The 19,588-nt window shown below is 43.2% G+C and overlaps 2 protein-coding genes across 2 annotated transcripts; one reads left to right on the top strand and one right to left on the bottom strand.

Moving 5' to 3' along the window:
* Positions 1-2,489: 2,489 nt before the first annotated feature.
* Positions 2,490-8,947, top strand: nfkbib (nuclear factor of kappa light polypeptide gene enhancer in B-cells inhibitor, beta). The gene is made up of 6 exons (XM_012818826.3): positions 2,490-3,389; positions 3,631-3,748; positions 4,785-4,989; positions 6,246-6,334; positions 6,705-6,956; positions 7,082-8,947. The coding sequence occupies exons 1-6, from the start codon at positions 2,884-2,886 to the stop codon at positions 7,121-7,123; spliced, it is 1,212 nt and encodes a 403-aa protein (XP_012674280.1). The 5' UTR covers positions 2,490-2,883; the 3' UTR covers positions 7,124-8,947.
* Positions 8,948-9,474: 527 nt separating this feature from the next.
* Positions 9,475-19,588, bottom strand: poglut3 (protein O-glucosyltransferase 3). Its single transcript, XM_012818657.3, has 8 exons — positions 17,767-19,588; positions 16,709-16,906; positions 13,800-14,083; positions 12,471-12,687; positions 11,880-12,076; positions 11,462-11,656; positions 11,206-11,310; positions 9,475-10,983 (listed from the first exon to the last, which is right to left on the bottom strand). The coding sequence occupies exons 1-8, from the start codon at positions 17,981-17,983 to the stop codon at positions 10,840-10,842; spliced, it is 1,557 nt and encodes a 518-aa protein (XP_012674111.1). The 5' UTR covers positions 17,984-19,588; the 3' UTR covers positions 9,475-10,839.

Raw genomic sequence — 19,588 nt, 5'->3', positions numbered from 1 at the left:
TCATACCATAATACTGACATATTACATCAGTCCCAAACTCAATGTAAGACATGACAACCTGTCACTGCTATTGATACCATGCCTTAAGTCAGCAACAGGAAGGCGATTTTTGTGGTCACTTAGGAAAAGTGTCCTGTCTTATAGAAGTGAAAGGGCTTCACTGTGGATATGATTCAGGGCCTAGTTTTCATAACTAGTTACGGTCTGCTCAGCTACGGCCTGCTCAGCCTGAGCCTACTCAACTGGAGCCTCGGCCTAGTGAATGCATCTGCAAAACTAAAGATAAAAAGGACACTGAAATCTCTGCATTTATTTTTCATGTTTATTTACTTTGCAATAAATGTTTTGGAAACACAACGGTAACACGATTTGGATTAATTATGGGAAATGGCTGCGAGTCGGACAAATCTGCACCCACACTCTCCAGGTGGCACACAGATTAGAGAATAGGAGCAGGGTTAAAGGAAAAAACACAAACTAAGTTTTTGCCACTACACTCAGTGTTGAGGCGCTTTACTGAATCAATAAGTTATTAAATTAATTATGTTAGGTGAAAATTCACTCAAGTTATCTCAGTAACAATTGCAATCGTGCTCACTCACAGCACAAGGATGAAACTGAAGCAATTTCACTAACATCGCACAGGGTTTATATACTTAAGATTGATCTAGTTCTGACGCCATAAATGTTTCCAATGTCAGCAAGAATAGCCACGCTCGACTAAAAATCCTTTAGTGTCATCCCAACTGCGCTTTCTGTAATGCAAGGATATCAGTTTTACACAGGGTCGAACAAGCACAGTTTGAGCCTTCTTATCACCTCTGAGCTCACCCAAACATCGACAAAAGGATCCTTCTCTCACGTATATAGCTCTTAAACATACACATATGCAGACTAAGTGGTGTCAGCACCTAATAATCTAAGTTACACACACACAGAAACACAGAAAAGCCATGTTCCTGCTTACATAAGCAGATGATTCATACAAGGTAATTATTAATACAAGGCACTTGATTATATTGTCCCATATTCCATTCTGTGTCTCTACACTTTGTCCTGTATACTGTAGCCTTGTTTACCTCAGAGGGTCTAGCTGTATATGTGACACAGAAAATAATACCATAGATACTTATTGGATTTCCATCCCATAGTCTGTGACTATTTGTTAGGAAGGGGAATTCAGACCTGTCATATCAGGTGATCCAGTGTGTGTGAGATCACTGATGTCACTGGAAAGTCTTAGACACACAAAACAAAACAAAAACCTTTACAGCACAGTGTAAGGTAAGCCCCACCTCACATGCTTCAACTTGAGACAGTTACTGGGAGCTGTTCACTGACACAAGGCGTGCTGCTAGAGAACATGATTTTGACTGCAGTCTCAGTACATACAACTCGACCTCCTCCTCTCTACCATAGACTTCGCTGAGTTGCTGGCTAAGATCTGAGGGACCTGCAATAAGTCCCTGTGTGGTCAGTATACTTCAGCTGCAGTGCAGTTGGCTGCTCAGAGGGTCTTCATGCATGCTGAGATGCTACTAAGAGTGGCCAGCAGGGGGCTCTGTGGTTGGGTGAATATGAGGGATATTTGGTAATAACCCATGACATTTGTGATAAAATCAACATGTAAACAAAACAAACAAACAAACAGGGGAAAATACCAGAGTGTATGTGCCATGTGAGATGCCCATACATATATTTGAATTCACTTTAGTATATTATTCGCTGCAATGTACTGTATCCACAATGGACTCAACACACAAGTGTCTTCAGACACTGTTTTATGGACTGAAACATGAGGATTTTCTTGTCACATGGGTCCATCAAAGATGAGATCAAACCAACAATGTGACTTCTAACCAAAAATATAACTTCTAACCAACAATAAAACTTCTAACAAACAATTAAACATGAAGCAAATATTTGTTGATATGTTGATGACAGAAGCTACAATAGAAGAAAAAACACAGGCACGTTTACTGAGAAAGAATACAAATAAAAATAAATGTCCTCTTCATGGCGATGGAAAACAGTGTCTCTAAAGGCCCTTTGGCTATAGGTCTCAAGTGTGCAGAAGACTAAACCTTACGACCTGTAGTGGCTGAACACTTCTGATCTTCTCAAAATGAAACATGTCTGCAAAAAAAGAAGTTGTAAAGCAGCAATGAATCACTTCACTCAGCACACTCAATGATACAGCTCACGGCCTGGTATAGTGGTACCAAAGCTGGCTTTGTGCCGCAGGAGCATCATAGTAAGAAACATAATGTGATAGTGCCACCCTGTGGAAGGAACCTACAGAATGGTGGCGATTTCAACTGCGTAGGTCACCTCCATATTCACATTTGTAAAAGGAAGAAGCCAAATGAACATAACCATGTGTAAATATTACACAACCTTTATGACTAATAGCTTGTGGTAAACGATGGTCACTAAGCCAACAGAAATATGATATTGTAATCCTCCTGTTGTTTCCCCTTCCAGTAGTAGCTGCTGAGCACGCGATGCGCATGCGCAGGCTGTTGTGTTTCATGGGATCTGGGATCTGTCGGGAATTCCCCTGGACTCTCCAGCTCCTGCCAAACAGCCTTATCTGGAAGTAGCACGGCCAACTTAATCATCTCCTCGGCTCTATGACTGAGCTGAGAAGCTAAAATGAGTAAGAAACTGAGTTGAGTGGCTAGCACAGCAGCGCTTTGCGCTGTTGTTCGGTGTTTTAGACGATAAAAGGATCGTTCCGACTAGGATAACACCTAAAGCAATTCCGACTCTTGCTAGGCTAGCGAAACTCAACTCAACCCATTATCTAGCCACGCTAAATTGCTAAGAAGGTGGACAATTTAATCTACAGACAGGTCGTCTTTTGTGTAAGAAACATTCTAAATGGCGGGGATACAGCGGCACTCGGTGGAGAATTCCCACTGCGATTCGAGAAACAAATATCCTCGGCCTGTGGTCGGCTGCGAGCTGAAACTTAGCAGCCCCGACGCAGCGCCTGATGACTGGTGCGACAGCGGACTGGACTCTATCAGTGGCGTTGGCCTCAGTATCGATGGCCCTTATGACATCGAGTTGCCAGAAACCTGGAGCAGCACTCGGCCAAAGGACTATTCTCCGTCATTGGGTCATTCTGAGGACCGTCCAGAGGACTGCACGTCCGTGGAGCCAGGCGAGAGACTGGACTCTGCCATCGGTGACTCGATAACAGATGAGACTGTAGGAAGCCTGTCTCAGGGTCTTGGGACTCTTATACTGGCCGAACAGGCTGCGGGTGACACCGTCAGCAACGGACGGAGTGAGTGGGTTGCGGTGGTCAGTCCGGAGGAGGAACGGCAGAGAAGAGAGGAGTTGTTCAACACTCTAAACTTTTTATCCGAAGACGGAGACACGTAAGTTAATTAATGCTACAGTGTATCAATCAATGCACGCACACTAGCCAGACACTTGCTGTGGCACGTCTTCTTGGTGTTCATTGATGACTTTACCTGGTCAGAGGGCAAATCAATGGCTATGTTGCTGATCGTGAGTTTCAGGGTAGAAAATGTAGAGTTGTATTTGTGTCTTCGGTCAGGTTCTGTATGCGTATTTTGTATGAGAATGTGATGGACTTTGCCGTGTTCCCTCTCACAGGGCCCTGCACCTGGCGCTAATCCACGAGCACAGGGCTTTCGTGCAGTATCTGCTGGGGGTCATCGCTCTGGAGTCCAGCTGGACTCCTTACCTGGACATCCAGAATCACCTGGGCCAGGTAAGATGACAGTGAGTGTGTGCCTGTGTAGAGTCTGCACTTGTAAATGTGTGGCAATACGTGGATTGTTCATCTACGTGTGGGTAAACAAAGTTTTATTTGTGTAAGTAGGAGTCTGTTTGTTCTTTACTCATATCTTCCACAGAAAACGTAAAGGCTATTTGTACAGAGGTAGACCTCATTGATTTATGAGACTTAACAACACGGACACTGCCATTATCATAAAGATGATAAAAAAAGAGCTATTTGGCATGCATTTGCAGACAGTATGCAACAATGTGCCATTTTTTTAAAGCATTTTTTCATAAGAATCTAGTACTATTATCATCTGCAAATTAATTTTGATAGTAAATGGTCATGTGAAGGGAAAATACTAATTTTTATCAGTGCCAACTGTTGTTAGTGTTTGGCAGGTTTGTTTGTTTCAGTAGTTTGATTGGTCCTTTACATCTTACTTCTACTTCAAATCTCCCAAATAAAGTGCCTGTGGTGGGACGCGCAATATAACAACCGGCTGAAGCTACCATAACTAAAATGGCGAAAGTACTGTAAAAATGAAATGTCAGACAAAAACACAGCCAGTTGCACCATGACCCTTAAAGTGAACAAAGGGAAAACACTGAGTTCACAGGAATCCTCACATGCCAACAGCTATTACGACCGGTTCCTCCAGTGCCCCAGAAGGGAAAACCCCTTCCTTTCAAAGTGTGACAGTCAGGCAATCAGCGTGAGGGCGACAGTCAGGCCCTCACTACACCACACACCAGACAGGGAGGCCAGGGAGATGTACGAAACAGTGGCTGACACATGTGGAGAGAAAAGAGCACGCTTACTTGAAAACCACAAAATGGCATGATCCTTTTTTTTTTTTTTTTTTTTTCAGAATGTATGTTTTATTCTACTTATCAGAGGTCCTTAATCACCCAGTCTCTCTTTGTGTTTTTCTCCCTTGTCCTCCTCCCCTTCTTCATTTTTGCCCTATCTTTGTGTCCTACTCTTTGTCTTGCTTTGTTGAATCTGTCTTTGTCTTTCTCAGACGGCGTTACACCTGTCGGTGATAGTGGACCAGCCGGAGTGTGTGCGCGGCCTCGTGTGTGGGGGTGCGAACGCTGAGCTGCAGGAGCGGGGGGGCAACACGCCGCTGCATCTGGCCGTGAGGGAGCTCCGGATGCAGTGTGTGAGAGAGCTCACGTCCTGCCCGCGCCTCACCTCCGAACACCTCACAGTCACCAACTACTCAGGTAAAACGACCGGCTCAGGTACACCAACTCATTACCAGTTACTCTGGTAAAGCACCTGCGTAGGCACACTAACTTATTAGCAACTGCTCAGGTGAAACACTTACTCCGAGAATACCTCACCGAGTACCTAGATCGGTGTGACTGAGGTGTTGTCTGATTACCAACTCACAGCTTACTGATAACTAAAACACCCTGTGTAGTAAATCATTCACATTATACAGTACTAACACATTACACACACACACACACACACACACACACACACACACACACACACACACACACTCTCCCTTGTACACACCTACAGACACACACACACACACACAAACTCTCCCTTATACACACCTACAGACATGCACACACACACACACACACACACACAGGCATACACACAGGCATACACACAGGCATACACACAGGCATACACACACACACACACACACTATCCCTTGTACACACCTACAGACACACACACACACAGGCATACACACATACACACACACACACACACATACACTATCCCTTGTACACACCTACAGACACACACACACACACACACACACACACACTCTTTCTCGTACACACCTACACACCTACAGACACACACACACTCTTTCTCGTACACACCTACAGACATGCACACACACACACAGGCATACAGGCACACACATGCGCATTCTCTCCCTCCACCCTACATCATTCTCGTCTCCCACCTACGTCAGAAGCCCAGTCTGACATTACTACTTGGGTAGCACAGATTAAAAATGCATGTACTATATCAAACACACTCTGCGGAGGTCACTTAAAAGCTGCCTTCACCCCAAGAGCTCCTGTAAAGACAGTGAGGGGAGTCTGTGGTGAAGACAGTGAGGGGAGTCTGCCGTGAGGGGAGTCTGCCATGAAGACAGTGAGACAGTGAGGAGAGTCTGCCATGAAGACAGTGTAGCTCATAGGGCTCTCAAAGCAGACATGGCAGAGGATGTGGAAGACTTCTGCTGGAACATAAATGAATGAAGCTGTAGCCTGATTTTTATCTGCATATTGTAATATCTTTGCATTCAGTTTTTTACTCATCCCTCTCTCTCTCTCTCCCTCTTTCTTTCTCTCAAATATTGAAATTCAGACCAATAAGGCACTTGCATTGCCAAAGCAGTCCTTACAGACAGGACATGAAATGTGAGCAGATGCAGGTGCAGAGGTGAAGTAGGTCCAGTATGATAACTCTGTCCTTCTTGTCTCCTTCTCTGCTCTCCTAGGAGTGAGTGCTCTACATTTGGCGGTGCAGAAAGGGAGAGGTGACATCATCAGCATGTTGCTAAGCGCAGGAGCGGACGTCAACCAGAGGGTAAGAGCAGAGATGAATCTTCACCCCCTGCAAACACAAATTCACACAGACAGCCTTTTTCATTCATAAATGATGGCAGAAGGACAGCTAAGATTGTTTTATCGCCATAATGTAATGGGGTTACTGTATGAGAATACACCCTCCTGATATATTATAACATATTCATACATATTATACACATTATTCTCTCTCTTATTCTGTGCTTCTCCTCTTTCTGACCGGTCACCTATTTCTGTGTGCATTTTACTGACTATCTATCTATCTATCTATCTATCTATCCATCTATCCATCTCTCTCTCTCTCTCTCTCTCTCTCTCTCTTTCTTTCTTTCTTTCTTTCTTTCTTTCTTTCTCTCTCTCTCTCTCTCCAGGACCTGGGTTCTGGCCGCTCTCCCCTGCATTGGGCAGTAGAGGCCCAGAGTGCTCAGCTGGTGGCGCTGTTGCTGAGTGCGGGAGCAGCAGTGGACCAGCGCTCCTACGCTGGCCACACTGCGCTCTACTGCGCTCTCCACAGGCCAAACCGAGAAGTGCAGGCCCTGCTGCGCGCAGGTGGGGCAGTGGACACTCACATGCAGGAGGAAGACGAGGAGGAGGAAGAGGAGGAAGAGCAGGAGAGTGAGGAGGTGAGCGTGCAGGACCCATGTTGGCTCTCTGGTTGTTACTATTGTTTTTTTTTGTCAGTGTTGTTCTGAAAGAAATGACCCAAGGCAGCTCACAGGTCTAAGTCTCATCTCTCATTTATTCGCAGGAGTTTGATGACCTTCTCATCAACGGACAGCGCGTGATGTAAATGTTGGAGGACGCAAGTGTTTTTTTCGGTGTGTGGTTGGCCCGGAAACAAGCGTTTTTAGAAAGGAGGCCGCTCGTGACCGCCAGTGATCTAACACCATGAATGGGACTGTGAGAGTTGGGTCATATGTATGTTGTGAAGTCGCTTGACTTATCATGTAATGCTGTAGCAGCTGGAGGCTAGCCGAGCTCAGTAAGCTAAAACACAACCCCAGTCGCACCTTGCCCTGGAACAGGCCTGGGCCGAATCTGGGCCGGATCTGGGCCTAGTCTGTTCCAGAGGCTAAAGAGAACTGGGGATGGAAGTCATTTCTGTCTATGGGGGGGGGGAGGGGGGACTTTGTCTTGGACGTTTTGTTTTGTTGCTGGTGGAACACAGGCTGAAACTAACTGCTGAACAGATCAACAAGATGCATGCGAGATGGAAGAGCATTTGGTGTGCACTTTTTTTTTTCTCTCTCTCTCTCTCTGTGGCACTAGAATCTGTCTTGGTTCAGGTGAATCTCACTGGTGCCATTCAACTTTTACTGTTCATCATTTTTAACTATGTTGGGTTTTGCTTTTATTTGTGAATTTTATTCTCAAAAGTAAACATTTTGTCTGGTGATGGGATTTCAAAAGTTAGGAGAAAATGTAAGATTGAGGAAATTGTAGTTGTCATGGCAAAAATGACAGAAGTTCCCTCAACCTGTTTCAGGTACCGTAGAGCAATTATTGTACTTGTGTTCTAGTCTCTGAAAGGAAAACTCCATATTCCCATTAGTTTCCTATTTCACCTTAGGTACAGTAGAACATCCAGTTTACCTTCATAGTTTATGATACCAAAGTGGAACAGTTACGCAGCTATTTGAATGCAGACTGAAAGCATCTCACACCTGCCCCAATCCGTCTCAGATGAGCCCATTCAGAAGTAGTTCACATGATGACACAGTCCAACTCTGGCTTATATGCTCACAACTGTAGAGGCAGTCTCATTATACTGCACGATGCTGTGTGTGCACAAATGGTACAAACGGTAATGGAGAAAAGTCAATTTCACATATCTGACAAAACACTGGATGATCACCTTCATCTGGAATGAATGGCAAGATAAGGGTCAGTCTTATCAATGTTCAATCATTTAGCAATATTCTTTCAAGCATTTGGTTCGTTTTTGGGAAAAGAGGGCATAGTATATAGACCAGTGGTGGGACTAGGTGTGTGAACGACTAAGAAACACTTATGGTACTTATCATTTCTCATTGTTTTCTTTTCTGAAGATGTGGAAGCCAGGGAAGGTGTTTTTGTTTTTGTTCATGTGGGGCCTTGAAGAATAAACAAGACTTGCTGAGCACAACACTCTCTACGTCACATGACTAGGAGTGGAGGGAGACTCAAACTAACCTGTCTAAATCAGCGGTGTCTCTCTCGCTCGTTTGCTCTCCGCTCTCTCGCTCCCAAGTGTACAGTATTTCAGTAACAAACCTACAAAGGCAAATGGGTCGTTACATTACATTAACACATACCCTTTGATAGGTATTATTGTGTATATATCCTTAATAATTTAAATGAAAAAGTTGTGGGTGAGGTGCTGTGTGTGTGTGTGTGTCTGTCTCTCTCTCTCTGTGTGTGTGTGTGTGTGTGTGTGTGTGTGTGTAAGCCAGCAGGTGTAGATGCATGTTTAATCCTCCAGTGGGTGATCTGTATTTAAGCTTTACATGTTGTGCAGAAGCAGCCACATTTCCTTTCATATAGAGTCAGCTGGGTGCAGTCTGTCCTTACTGCTATTGTGATATCTCTGAACCTGTGTCACAGGGCTACCAATTAAAGTGAAAGCTCACCCAAACATCAGCAGCTTGTCTGACTTCACTTCACTCGACTCCGCGTGGTGCTGTTCCAAACACCACACACAAATATCAACAGCAAACTCAACAGGTTTGGCTGAAATCACACTAACCTATGACACGTGTGTCCTGTGAGAATATAGAGAACTGAAATACAGAACATGTAATGTGCAAACCACCGCATTGAACTAGGAAGCCTAGCCTGCTGTATATCTGAACAAGTGTTACTGCATTGACCTTTTGGCCATGAATGCTCTCCCATTTCATCTCTGGCCTATTCAAGAAGCAGAAGATGTGTGCCGTCAGCCCTATCAGTACTGAAGATGTGAGTCCTATTAAAGATGTTTCCTTTCGGTAGGAACAGATGGCAGATAGGTTCGAAAGAATCTCACAATAAAATAGGTCTGCAGGATTAAATACATATTCATATTTAGTAAGTATATTAATTATATTTAATGTATTGTCACATTTCATAAAATGTCAGACTTATTCAGAAATCCTTACATGTAAAGCTGGGGAAAAAACTTTGTTTATTCAAGTAGTTTTTTATTTTTATTTAACACTATTTAAAAAAAAAACAGTACATGAACATAGTAATGTGAATTCTAGGGCTATAGCGCAGTCATTTTTAAGAGCACTACTGTAGTTCTGTATTCTCATACAAACACTGGTTGGTAAGTTGGGTTATTGACAAAAACAATTGGCCAATTACAAGCAGTTGCTATTGTAAACATCACATGTATTCTCAGCGCTCAGCCTGAACGAAGCACTGAGGGAACTGTGCCACCAACAGTTCATTAAATACTCAATACGACTGTAATGACTGGTGGCTGCGGTGAGCAATCATTCACATATGCACTTAAAACACTGTTATGGTGATGAAGGGCACCTTAATACCTAAACAAATCAAACAGACCATTTACAGGATAATAATAAAAACAGGCACACATATACTGCTTAATTTTACACAATTTATGCAAACAGATCTTTTCAGTAAAAAAGTAACAAATTTAGCAATTATAATCTCATTTACCACCATACAAACAACAATTACACACAAGTAAGAACAAATTAAGGTCACCTTTGAGCAATACTATTATACATGTGCTTTTAAATGGGCTCGATAAGCCAATACGGAAACGTGGGTGGGTTTACTTCTTATAAACTAGGGTGAAGTAGTTAAAGGCCTACCTAATGCACTCATACACACATAATCTGACAAGAAATATAAGGTTGGGTTCTTTGATAAATAATCTCTTTTTTCAGATGTCTGATACGGTAGGGAGCAATAAGTAACCCAGTTGACTGATGTCCCCTCTTTCAGTAACACATTTATAATGACAACAGTATTTAGCACAGTACAGTATGTGTTGTATCAAAACAAAAACAAGACACAAGTATGAGATTCATGTAGTTGTAAAAATATGAATGCAGTAAGTAGGTTTAAAGTCATTTCAGCAGCTACATGTGAAATGGTAAATGTCATTCTTTGAGGTCCCTAAAAGCTCTCTTTTGTTGTTTCCAACATATCTGTAGCCAATCTCCCTCAGGGGTTCTGTCATAACGCAGGATTGCAGATCTCTAGTCGGAAGACTACACTGACTGAAGCCCAAGTTAGCGTGTTAGCGTAAGTCTGTTTGACTACTGGAGTCGTGTCTGTTGTCGCTTGTCTCCCCTTTTTTGTTCATCAGATTTCTTCTCTCCTGTTGCTTTATTCATCAGAACTCACTTCTCCTGAAGTACTGCTCATAGTAATGCGTCACTCCTGTTGTTTTTTCCATCAGAACTCACCTTGTTTGTCGTTTTGTTCATTACAACATGTCCCTCCTGTTGTTTTGTTATTAATAACATCTCTTCTGTTGTTTTGGTCATTATAACGCATGTCTGTTGTTCATCATAACTCATCTCTACTCGTGCTGGCCTTGCTGGCCTGAGGCCCTCGTTGGCAGGAGCAGACGCTGGTGTGGTCTGATGGCTGAGGCACCAGCTCCATGTCTGGGTGCACTGTTGGTTGACCGAATTGCAGTGATGCGTAGGTCTGAGAAAGCAGAGAACACTTCCAGTGATAATCTTATTTAAAATGTAAATAAGATACATTCAAGTAAATTAAAGGTAAATAAAAAAATGACACTTCTGATAAAATATGCTCTGCTAAGACGTGCCGCTACAAACATGCTAGCATCTTGGTCATTAAAGTTAATTTTGTACAGTATTTTGTGATACAGTCTTTCAGTCAAGTTTAGAGGACAAGACCATTTACCTGTAAGACCAAGTAGTAGTAGCAGTACAGTCTGTGTGGTTTGAGGAGCTCCCTAGCCACTTGCTGTCCATCTTTGGCAATAGCTTCTGCTTCAGCATCATTGTCCTGTAAAAGAGATGCCAACACATTCGGATTGAGATGGTGAGCACACAAGTAAACACACACACACACACACAATCACACAAACACCTTAGCCCACTTTATCTTCTTTATAAGGTCACACAACCACACACACACATGCAAAAACACACTCGACCTTGGCCCACTTGATCTTCTGTATGAGGTCCGCGAGGTTCCTTTCCAGAGGGATGTAGTGTTTTCCTGGCTTCAGGTGTGTGTAGAAGTGCTCGTAGTACGGAGACTTCTGCTTCAGGACCAGACTGTTGCCCAGCATCAGGTAAGGAAACCTGTACGCAGCCACCGTACCATCCACATTCACCTGGTACTTATACTGGCACAGGCAGAGAGAAAGACAAGGAGCACATTTGGTGAGTGTGGATGTAAAAATGAACCACATAATTGCTGTGCATACACAGTGAATAGGACAACAATATAAAGTCACTGAGGGTTGTATATTATATTGGTTGTCAATTTTAACCAACGTGATGCTGTTCCTACTGAAATATGTATCTGGAAGCAAAGGATGATTCAGATGACTCCCAGAGCTTTCTCACCTTGAAGAAGTCGAAGAAGCCAACCAGCGGAGCTTTGCCGAGCTCCTTCTCCTGCTGCCGGAAGAAGAAGTATGCGGTGATCCCGGCATCCAGCAGCTGAGGGTTGTCTTTGGACAGGGTGACTAGGTGGAGGCGCTCTTCCCGGCTGTCCCTGCCCCTGAAGAAGGCCTTGTCTGTCTTATTGGACCACACTGGACCTGGAAGACATGGGGCACAACTGTCCTCACAGAGTCTCACTAGTCTGAGCAGTAAAACAGCAGCCGTTACTGACTTCCCTATCAGACATGAATCTATCTGTTATGAAAAAACATATCGGGGAAAAACTTCCTGAAACTTTGGTGGTGGGCTATGCAGTTTGATTGAAAGAGATCCACAAGAGAACTATTGGCCATGGGAACTCTGTGTTTGAAACAACACCACTATTTTCACTTCCATCTTCAGATTCCTTAACCCAATGTATAGTATTACAGATGGCATTTATCCAGGATTCACACAGTGAGTGCTCTCCTGCAGGGACTGTTTCTACTTGCGAAATACTATGACTAACTATAACCCTTCCTCTAGAATGCAGATGTGGTTGGCATCACCAACCTGAGTGCCCTTGGATGGAGAGCAGGTCGTTGGTCACGCCTCTCATGGTCTCGAGTGTGGAGTGTGTGATGTCGTAGGTGGGCAGGATGATGTCGCGCGTGTCGGCGGAGCCACACCATGAGATGACGGGCACGGGTCCTGGCGACTCGCCCGCGTTCCTCTTCTCCATAGGCCAATCACCAACATTCATGTAAAACTCCACATCCGGCAAAGGCACCTACCACAGACCCAGACCTGAGGTCAGTCAATCAATTACGATGCCTAACAAGAGCATGGCACTGACATACCAATACAGGGTTAGACTGTATGGAGCTAAAGTACTACAAAAGTATGATCTCCTTGCATTTGACCTCTTACTGCTACTTCAGGTAAAGGTGATGTCAGTGGCATCTGTTTTTTTTTTTTTTTAAGATTTATTTTTGGGCTTTTTGGCCTTTAATCGATAGTCTTAGTGAAGAGTGGGACAGGAAATGAGAGGGAAAAGAGGCGGGGAGTGGACAGGAGAAATGACATCAGGCCGGAATCAAACCTGTGTCCTCCATGGGCATCAAGCCCGAATGTGGTCGGGGCTACTGGTTGTGCCACAGTGCCCCCCAAATGTCAGTGGCATCTGTTGTTAAAAATGCTGAAATGCTTTGAGACCTACAATAACGACATGTAGTTGGCACATTGTTCCTGTGTCTTCTGTGCATGGTAATACACTTCACTTGCAGTGTGTTTTATGCATTTGTTTGATGGTTTAGAGGGCCTGGACATGCAAACTAAATGTGTAAAGAGTACAGTAACATTAGGAAACATTATTTATCATGCCCTTGGAGGTACATCATGATAAGTTGTGAAAAGGTGAAATCCCTCCCCCTTCTCACCGCGGTCCAAAAGAGGAGAAGGACTGGACTCCCCCACCAGAATGGTTGGGTCCGGGTTCCCCCACCAATTTAGCCCCATGGGCTACTTTATTAAAGGTGCACCTCATTGTTGAGGTAGAAAGTTCTGGACAGGCTGGAGAGCAAGAGACTGGCACATAGACCAAGCTGTAAACTAGATGCGTGGCTACAGATTTGTGCCTAGTCTTTTTGTTTCTTGTATGTTTGTTCATTTTGTATATATGTTTTGGGTGTTCAAGTCCCCGTGTAAATAAATAGCTACTTTTGTAAGAAAGCCACCATCTCCTGCGCCGTGAGTTCTCCCACTTCACCAACAACTTCAGCCTACCTCCCACAATGTGGGATGGCCAACCCGGACCATTTTTCACATAAGTCCAGAAGCATTTTCATTTTTTGACAACAAAAACAACTTTCTGCACCCCTGAGACATGCAATCCCCACTCACCTTCCGCATGAGGGACTGCAGCATCTCGTCGGAGAACATCTTGAAGTCGGTGTACCTGCCCTGCGTGCGGCGGTGCAGCTGGTTGTTGAGGATGGTGTAGTGGATCAGGCCGCCCCTCTGGGCAAAACGCCGGGGCACTTCCTCTCTGAGCCGCACCAGGTCGATGGAGGGGAACGAGACGAAGTCGGCCTCAACCTGAGGGTCGCCGGCCGGGCAGTCCAACGCTGCCTGCCACTCCTCAGCATCCTCCTCGGGGCAGTCACAGTACTCGTGATACACAGGGCCTACCAGATGAGTGGGGACACACACACCTTCCACATTTATTCATTTGGTAGATGCTTTTATGTCCGTGTGTGTGTGTGACGTTACTCAGCGTTACTCTGTTCCACCAGCTGAGCGTCATGAACAGTTTCAGCAATAGTTCAAGAAAACATGTCATAACTTAACGCATGGCATTAAATGAGAGATTATGTTTACTGTAAACAAAATCCTATATGATGTAAACATGACAGACTGGGGAGTTAAGATAATGTATCGCTACTTATGGCTTATATGTGAGAGTTATTACTTGACCAAGGCCTGACCATCGGCCTAAAATACCTCAAAACTTTCTCAAGATGTTTCAGTGATGCAAAGATGATGTTGTGTTGTGTGTCTCAAATACACCTCTTGTGTAGCTTCACACTCTGACTGCCTTTATCTCAAGATCTTCAGTCTGTCCTAGAGCCACAAACCACAACACGACTTCCTGTCTCTCTCTTTGTAACAGAAAAAAGTTCTGCTACTACCATAGCAACACACGTTAAGGCCAGCTGAACAAACTGGTACATTATGCACATATTCGTACATTACTACGTAAAACATGGGCGCTGTTGGGAGGGTTACTTGTAAAAGAATTTGGGTTTGTGAATAAAATACACGGCTTTGTACAAAAAACAAAAAACATGCCACCTGGACATAAAAAAAAAACGATTTTAACCACAATGTTTTCATGGTGCCAACCTGCATTAAATCATGCTGATTGCCACTTCCTGTTACAGCTTAGATAGCTGTTTTAGAACTGTTCCTCTCTCACACATCCGACTGTAACATTTTTTTTATATATGGTTCTATATTTGAAATTTATTGAGGATGTGCAAGTGCAGAAAGGTCATTTGATAAAAGCACAGACAGATCAGTTTTACACAGCATTGAAGAGGAAGTTAAACACCAACCAACTGCCCCCCCCCCCTCTCCCAACAAGAAGTTTAAAGAAAAAACTAAACTTAAGCAGGATTAATATGATATGTATATCTGTATCTCATTCTGTCATCCAATTACTCTAACCTCTCCCACAACAGCTATTGTCCAATTGGTTCCTCCACTGACATACAGTCCTGGAGTGACCTGGTTTTGAATGAACTGAAGAAAAACTAAATGAGCACATCATTGGCTATGAGGGCTTCAGTGGGGCCATAAGGGCTATGGCCACACCCCCTTGGGGCAACATGTAATTAGAGGAATCCAAGCCCAGCGTGGTGATGCATGTTGAACACTCTATGAGTGGATTGAGCCGTCTGGACCTCCAACAGACACCTGTAAGCCACTGGATGAAAACCAGTTCTGAAGTAAACAATGATGGCTGAGGGAATTCCCACTGGGCATTACTAATAAGGAAAAGACTCGCAAAGGAAGTAGAGAAAATTAATATTTCACCTAGACCCTGCATCAACTGAACTTGTTCGGTTTTACTTCCCTCATTTTACACTCATATTTAGCCTTTGCAAAGCGTTTGAAATGAGTATATTTCTGAGGGTTGGCTTGCAGACTTTACGTCTGGTGTTATTTAAAGCTGCTGTTACAGCAGAGGGGTGTTAATGATCCCAAAATAAGCTCTGAACAGGAAAGCTGCACACAGTAGATTACTTGGGGGGGGGGGGGATTGCCATTCCTTCAAGCCTGGCAATCACAGTCCATACCTTTTTCATCTGTGGTCCCTACCAAATGCTATCAGAGCAAGGAAGTCATTCTCTATCTTTTCATGAAGATTCTTCTCTTCAGATAACGGTCTCTCTTAACACCCTCCACCACCCCACCCCTGCCCCATACCAAGCACTTCTGCTTGTCATGTTTGCACTCATCACTTCAGAACTAGTTTGGTGTTGCTTACGCTCATCTAAATTACTGCAGCCTTATTGTTGTACCTCACTTGTAAGTTAATGTGGATAAGAATGTCTGTGAAATCAACTAAATGTAAAACGAATGCAACAAGGGATGGGGGAGGTGGCAAATGTAATTATGTGGTAATACTTTCAATGGAATGCGACCAAAAACACCCTGAAGCAACCGGCAATAATGATTATTCCATTTAAATAGGGTCATTTTGAGACCTCACCACATTGTGCAGAGTTCACATTTTTATTTGAGTTGCACTGAGCTTATAAATGAGATTATATGACAGAGACAAAACTTTCACCAACTTTTCAGACACCTTCGCCAACGGTAACCTGCACGTCCACCTGAGCCCGGGGACACAGCAAGTCTTGGGCTGCTAGCTGGGTGACCGCTAACCGTACACAACTATATCATAACTGTAACTGTAGATCTTTCAGTCTTAAAAAAACAGTCTGGTCTCTCTCTTCTTTCCTGCCTCCTGAAAATCTACCAACACTGGAGTAACAGTTTTTTTACATCTATCAATGTGAAACACTGGAGTAACACTGTTCTCAGAGTCAAACAAAGACACAAACATCACTGGTTAACAGCGAGTGCATAACATGCGATTCTGCATTGACTACATCGGCTGAGTGTGAATGCACATTGTGCTCTGCGAACGAAAGGATAGCTCCAAGGCGTTAAAACAGGTGTTAAACCTGCACAAGGTAAAACCACAGTCTCGGGTGTTTAGCTTAAAAAAAGGGATACTGTACCTGTGAGGATGTATGGTGACTTTGCCACTGGTTTACTGTTGTGCAGGACCTGCACTACGAGGTCTGAGCTGGACGTGGTGTACAGTCGGTACCTCACCAGGAAGGACCCGTCTCCACGGTCCAGGGGTGGAGGGACGTGGATACGAGTATGCTCCTTCCCTGACGCAGATGCAATCTGCACCTTAAACACATCTTGACCTGAAATGAAAAAAAAACATTACATTTATTTTGGATATTTAGCACACGTTTTTATCCATAGCGACTTTGAGTATATAATCTATATATCAAATGTTTACAAAACAACCATACTTTGAGTATATAATCTATATATCAAACGTACATAATACAACCATACATTGAATGCTGCTGTAATTATACAGCTGGAGGCCCTACATGTGGATGATGATCAAACTTTAAACCTTATAATGATGGAGCCTGAATTACTGAATAGCTTCTGTTGTGTTGCTAGTTGGATGTAAACAGTGTAGTTTTTTTAAAGGATAAATGACTGCAGACGCTTGATCAGGAAGTGAGCATTGAATGATGTCAACATAATCCAATAGTCCACAGAGACACTTACAGTTAGCACTAACTGTAATTGTAAATAATGACATGTGAATTTAAATAATGTTTTCTTTATTTCCGTGAAAAATTACATATTGGACATTTAATTGGCTTTGTTCTTCCATCAATGAAGTATGCTCTTTTGCTTCAGACTGATGACACAGCCCTCATAATTTATTCATATGCAAAGATAACTCTCCTGTTGCAATGAGTGCTAACCTGGCAACCAAGGTCTATATCCAGATGCTTTACGTTGGATTTCACATCAAATCTGCTCCTCGTTCATGAAAACTTTTTGGCAAATTCAATGGAGATCTTGATAAGGTAGCTTACTGCATAAAAACGGCTGACGTTTACTCAAACTCACTTAGATTTAGTCTAACACCCCCTTTAGCACACAACGTTGGACCATAGCCTGCAGTTGTTTTTTCTCTGGAAAAGTTATTTCAGGAATGCTGTACACTACTGTGCACACTAAAGGAAGACGCGCCTACCTGGAGATGTGGTGAAGTTTTGCCCAGTTGAGTCTACCGCCTGGATGTAGAAGTATCGCACTGGAACTACTACTCTTGGGTCCAGTCCAGCACCCCACACAATGCTTTTCTCAGGACTAACTTCAGTCTTCTGGCAAAAGGCGAACTTTGACAGGCCGAAGATGGTCGCGATGCAAACAACTGTTGCACTCCTCAACCGAAACAAAATTGGAATCATTTTAAGTATCGTATGTTTGATCGGTCCTCTGGTCTTAACTGTTAGGCTACATATAGGCTCGTACGGTCAGACGTAATTGTACCAACACATCTTTGCGTAGCCACTTGGAGAGAAAGGGAAGGGTCTGCAATTTTGTAACATTTGGCCGCGTTTGATTGGGTGCTCAACGAATGCAACAAATGCAGTACTTCCCCGGTCTGTAGACAACACTTGGTTCATGTTTCTAAACGTTTCCGTGGCACTAGTGACTATTCGAACATTTCTAATAAGTTATGTATTGTGAAGGATGATCAAATGCCTTTATTTTCCGCACACCTTTCGTTTGCACCAACCAATTCATTCCGATGTAGTCCAGTGAAACGGAAAGTGTTCCGGGTGAAAACTGGTTTGCCGTAAATATTACGCCGTAATACCTCCAGACATGCCCCAGACTACGGAATTACTCACGTACCGTGACAGTCCTTTATGATAGAGTTTTGTTAAATTCTGGACATATACTATTCCCCTCCCCGTCACACACAGTCAGCACACAACACTAATCACTAATTACCCAAATGCTCCATGTTTGTCGCATTTATCTATTTACTGCTGCTGTTAAAGACAGTTCTGTTATAGCATATCCCAGTGTCTGATGTCACATTTGTTTATTGTCACATTTATTTATTTATTCGTTTGTACATTCATTCATACATTTAATGCAGGTCTTTTCACATAAAGAATAAAAAATATGAAATGACGAAAACAGGGTTCAAATGTCTTACATATTATTATCTCACAGAAATCACCATGAATCAAATATACATAATAGCAAAATCAAGAGGAAAATTGAATAACAGGGAAGACAAAATAATAATAATAATTTTTAAAATACATTAATTTCATACATAGTCACTCAAAGCACAATTTACATCAAATATTAACAACATGATAGACAGCATTACAGAATTAAGTATACATACATACATACATACATACATACATACATACTTTATTGGTCTCGAGGGAAATGTAGGCCTTCCTAATGTCTAAAACGGCAGTTCACTAATGTTGCACAAAAGGAACATTTATTAGGCTGAGTGCCAGTTTAAACAGAGTAGGCTATACGTATATACTTTTTTGGAATTCAGTTTAAACAATCAAAATGTTCTTTGTCACTACAGAGAAGACTCCAGGTCATTATCCTGATCATACAGGTAATATTCACCCTCTGAGATTGTGTCACTGTCACTGTCCTCTAAGTCTTCATGAGTGAGATAGTAGCTGCTTGAGGGAAACGATCTGTCTAGACACACTTGACTAGTTGAAAGTAAGGAACCGACGGATGAAATCAGGCTACCACCACGCCACATGTGGCTGTTGGCTTGAAAGCTCTTAACCGGCTCACAGGGCACAGTCTGGTCCAAAGTACAGGAGAGTGTTTTGGGTCGGTGTGAAACAGCATTGTCAAAGTCCTCACAGTCCCTCAGATCTGCGAGTGTGGCGGTCCTGCTTCCTGTGGATATTCGTCTAAGGCCTACAGCTCTGTTCGAGGAGATGTTGGTCACAGAGAAAGAGCGTCCACGTTTTAAACTGAATTTTCCTGAATAAGAGTCCTTATTCGTTCGG

This window comes from Clupea harengus, chromosome 3 (assembly GCF_900700415.2).
Source record: "Clupea harengus chromosome 3, Ch_v2.0.2, whole genome shotgun sequence".
NCBI lineage: Eukaryota > Metazoa > Chordata > Actinopteri > Clupeiformes > Clupeidae > Clupea > Clupea harengus.
This window is presented reverse-complemented; position numbering and strand designations above follow the sequence as displayed.

What these genes read in the sequence shown, in the direction of transcription:
- poglut3 (XM_012818657.3), bottom strand. Translation starts at nt 17,983, where the DNA reads ATGATTCCAATTTTGTTTCGGTTGAGGAGTGCAACAGTTGTTTGCATC. An exon ending in TGCAGTCCCTCATGCGGAAG is followed by an intron (nt 12,688 to 13,799) that starts GTGAGTGGGGAT and finishes GGTCTGTGGTAG; the next exon opens with GTGCCTTTGCCGGATGTGGA. An exon ending in AGAAGATCAAGTGGGCCAAG is followed by an intron (nt 11,311 to 11,461) that starts GTCGAGTGTGTT and finishes TCTCTTTTACAG; the next exon opens with GACAATGATGCTGAAGCAGA.
- nfkbib (XM_012818826.3), top strand. Translation starts at nt 2,884, where the DNA reads ATGGCGGGGATACAGCGGCACTCGGTGGAGAATTCCCACTGCGATTCG. An exon ending in TCCAGAATCACCTGGGCCAG is followed by an intron (nt 3,749 to 4,784) that starts GTAAGATGACAG and finishes TGTCTTTCTCAG; the next exon opens with ACGGCGTTACACCTGTCGGT. An exon ending in AAGAGCAGGAGAGTGAGGAG is followed by an intron (nt 6,957 to 7,081) that starts GTGAGCGTGCAG and finishes ATTTATTCGCAG; the next exon opens with GAGTTTGATGACCTTCTCAT.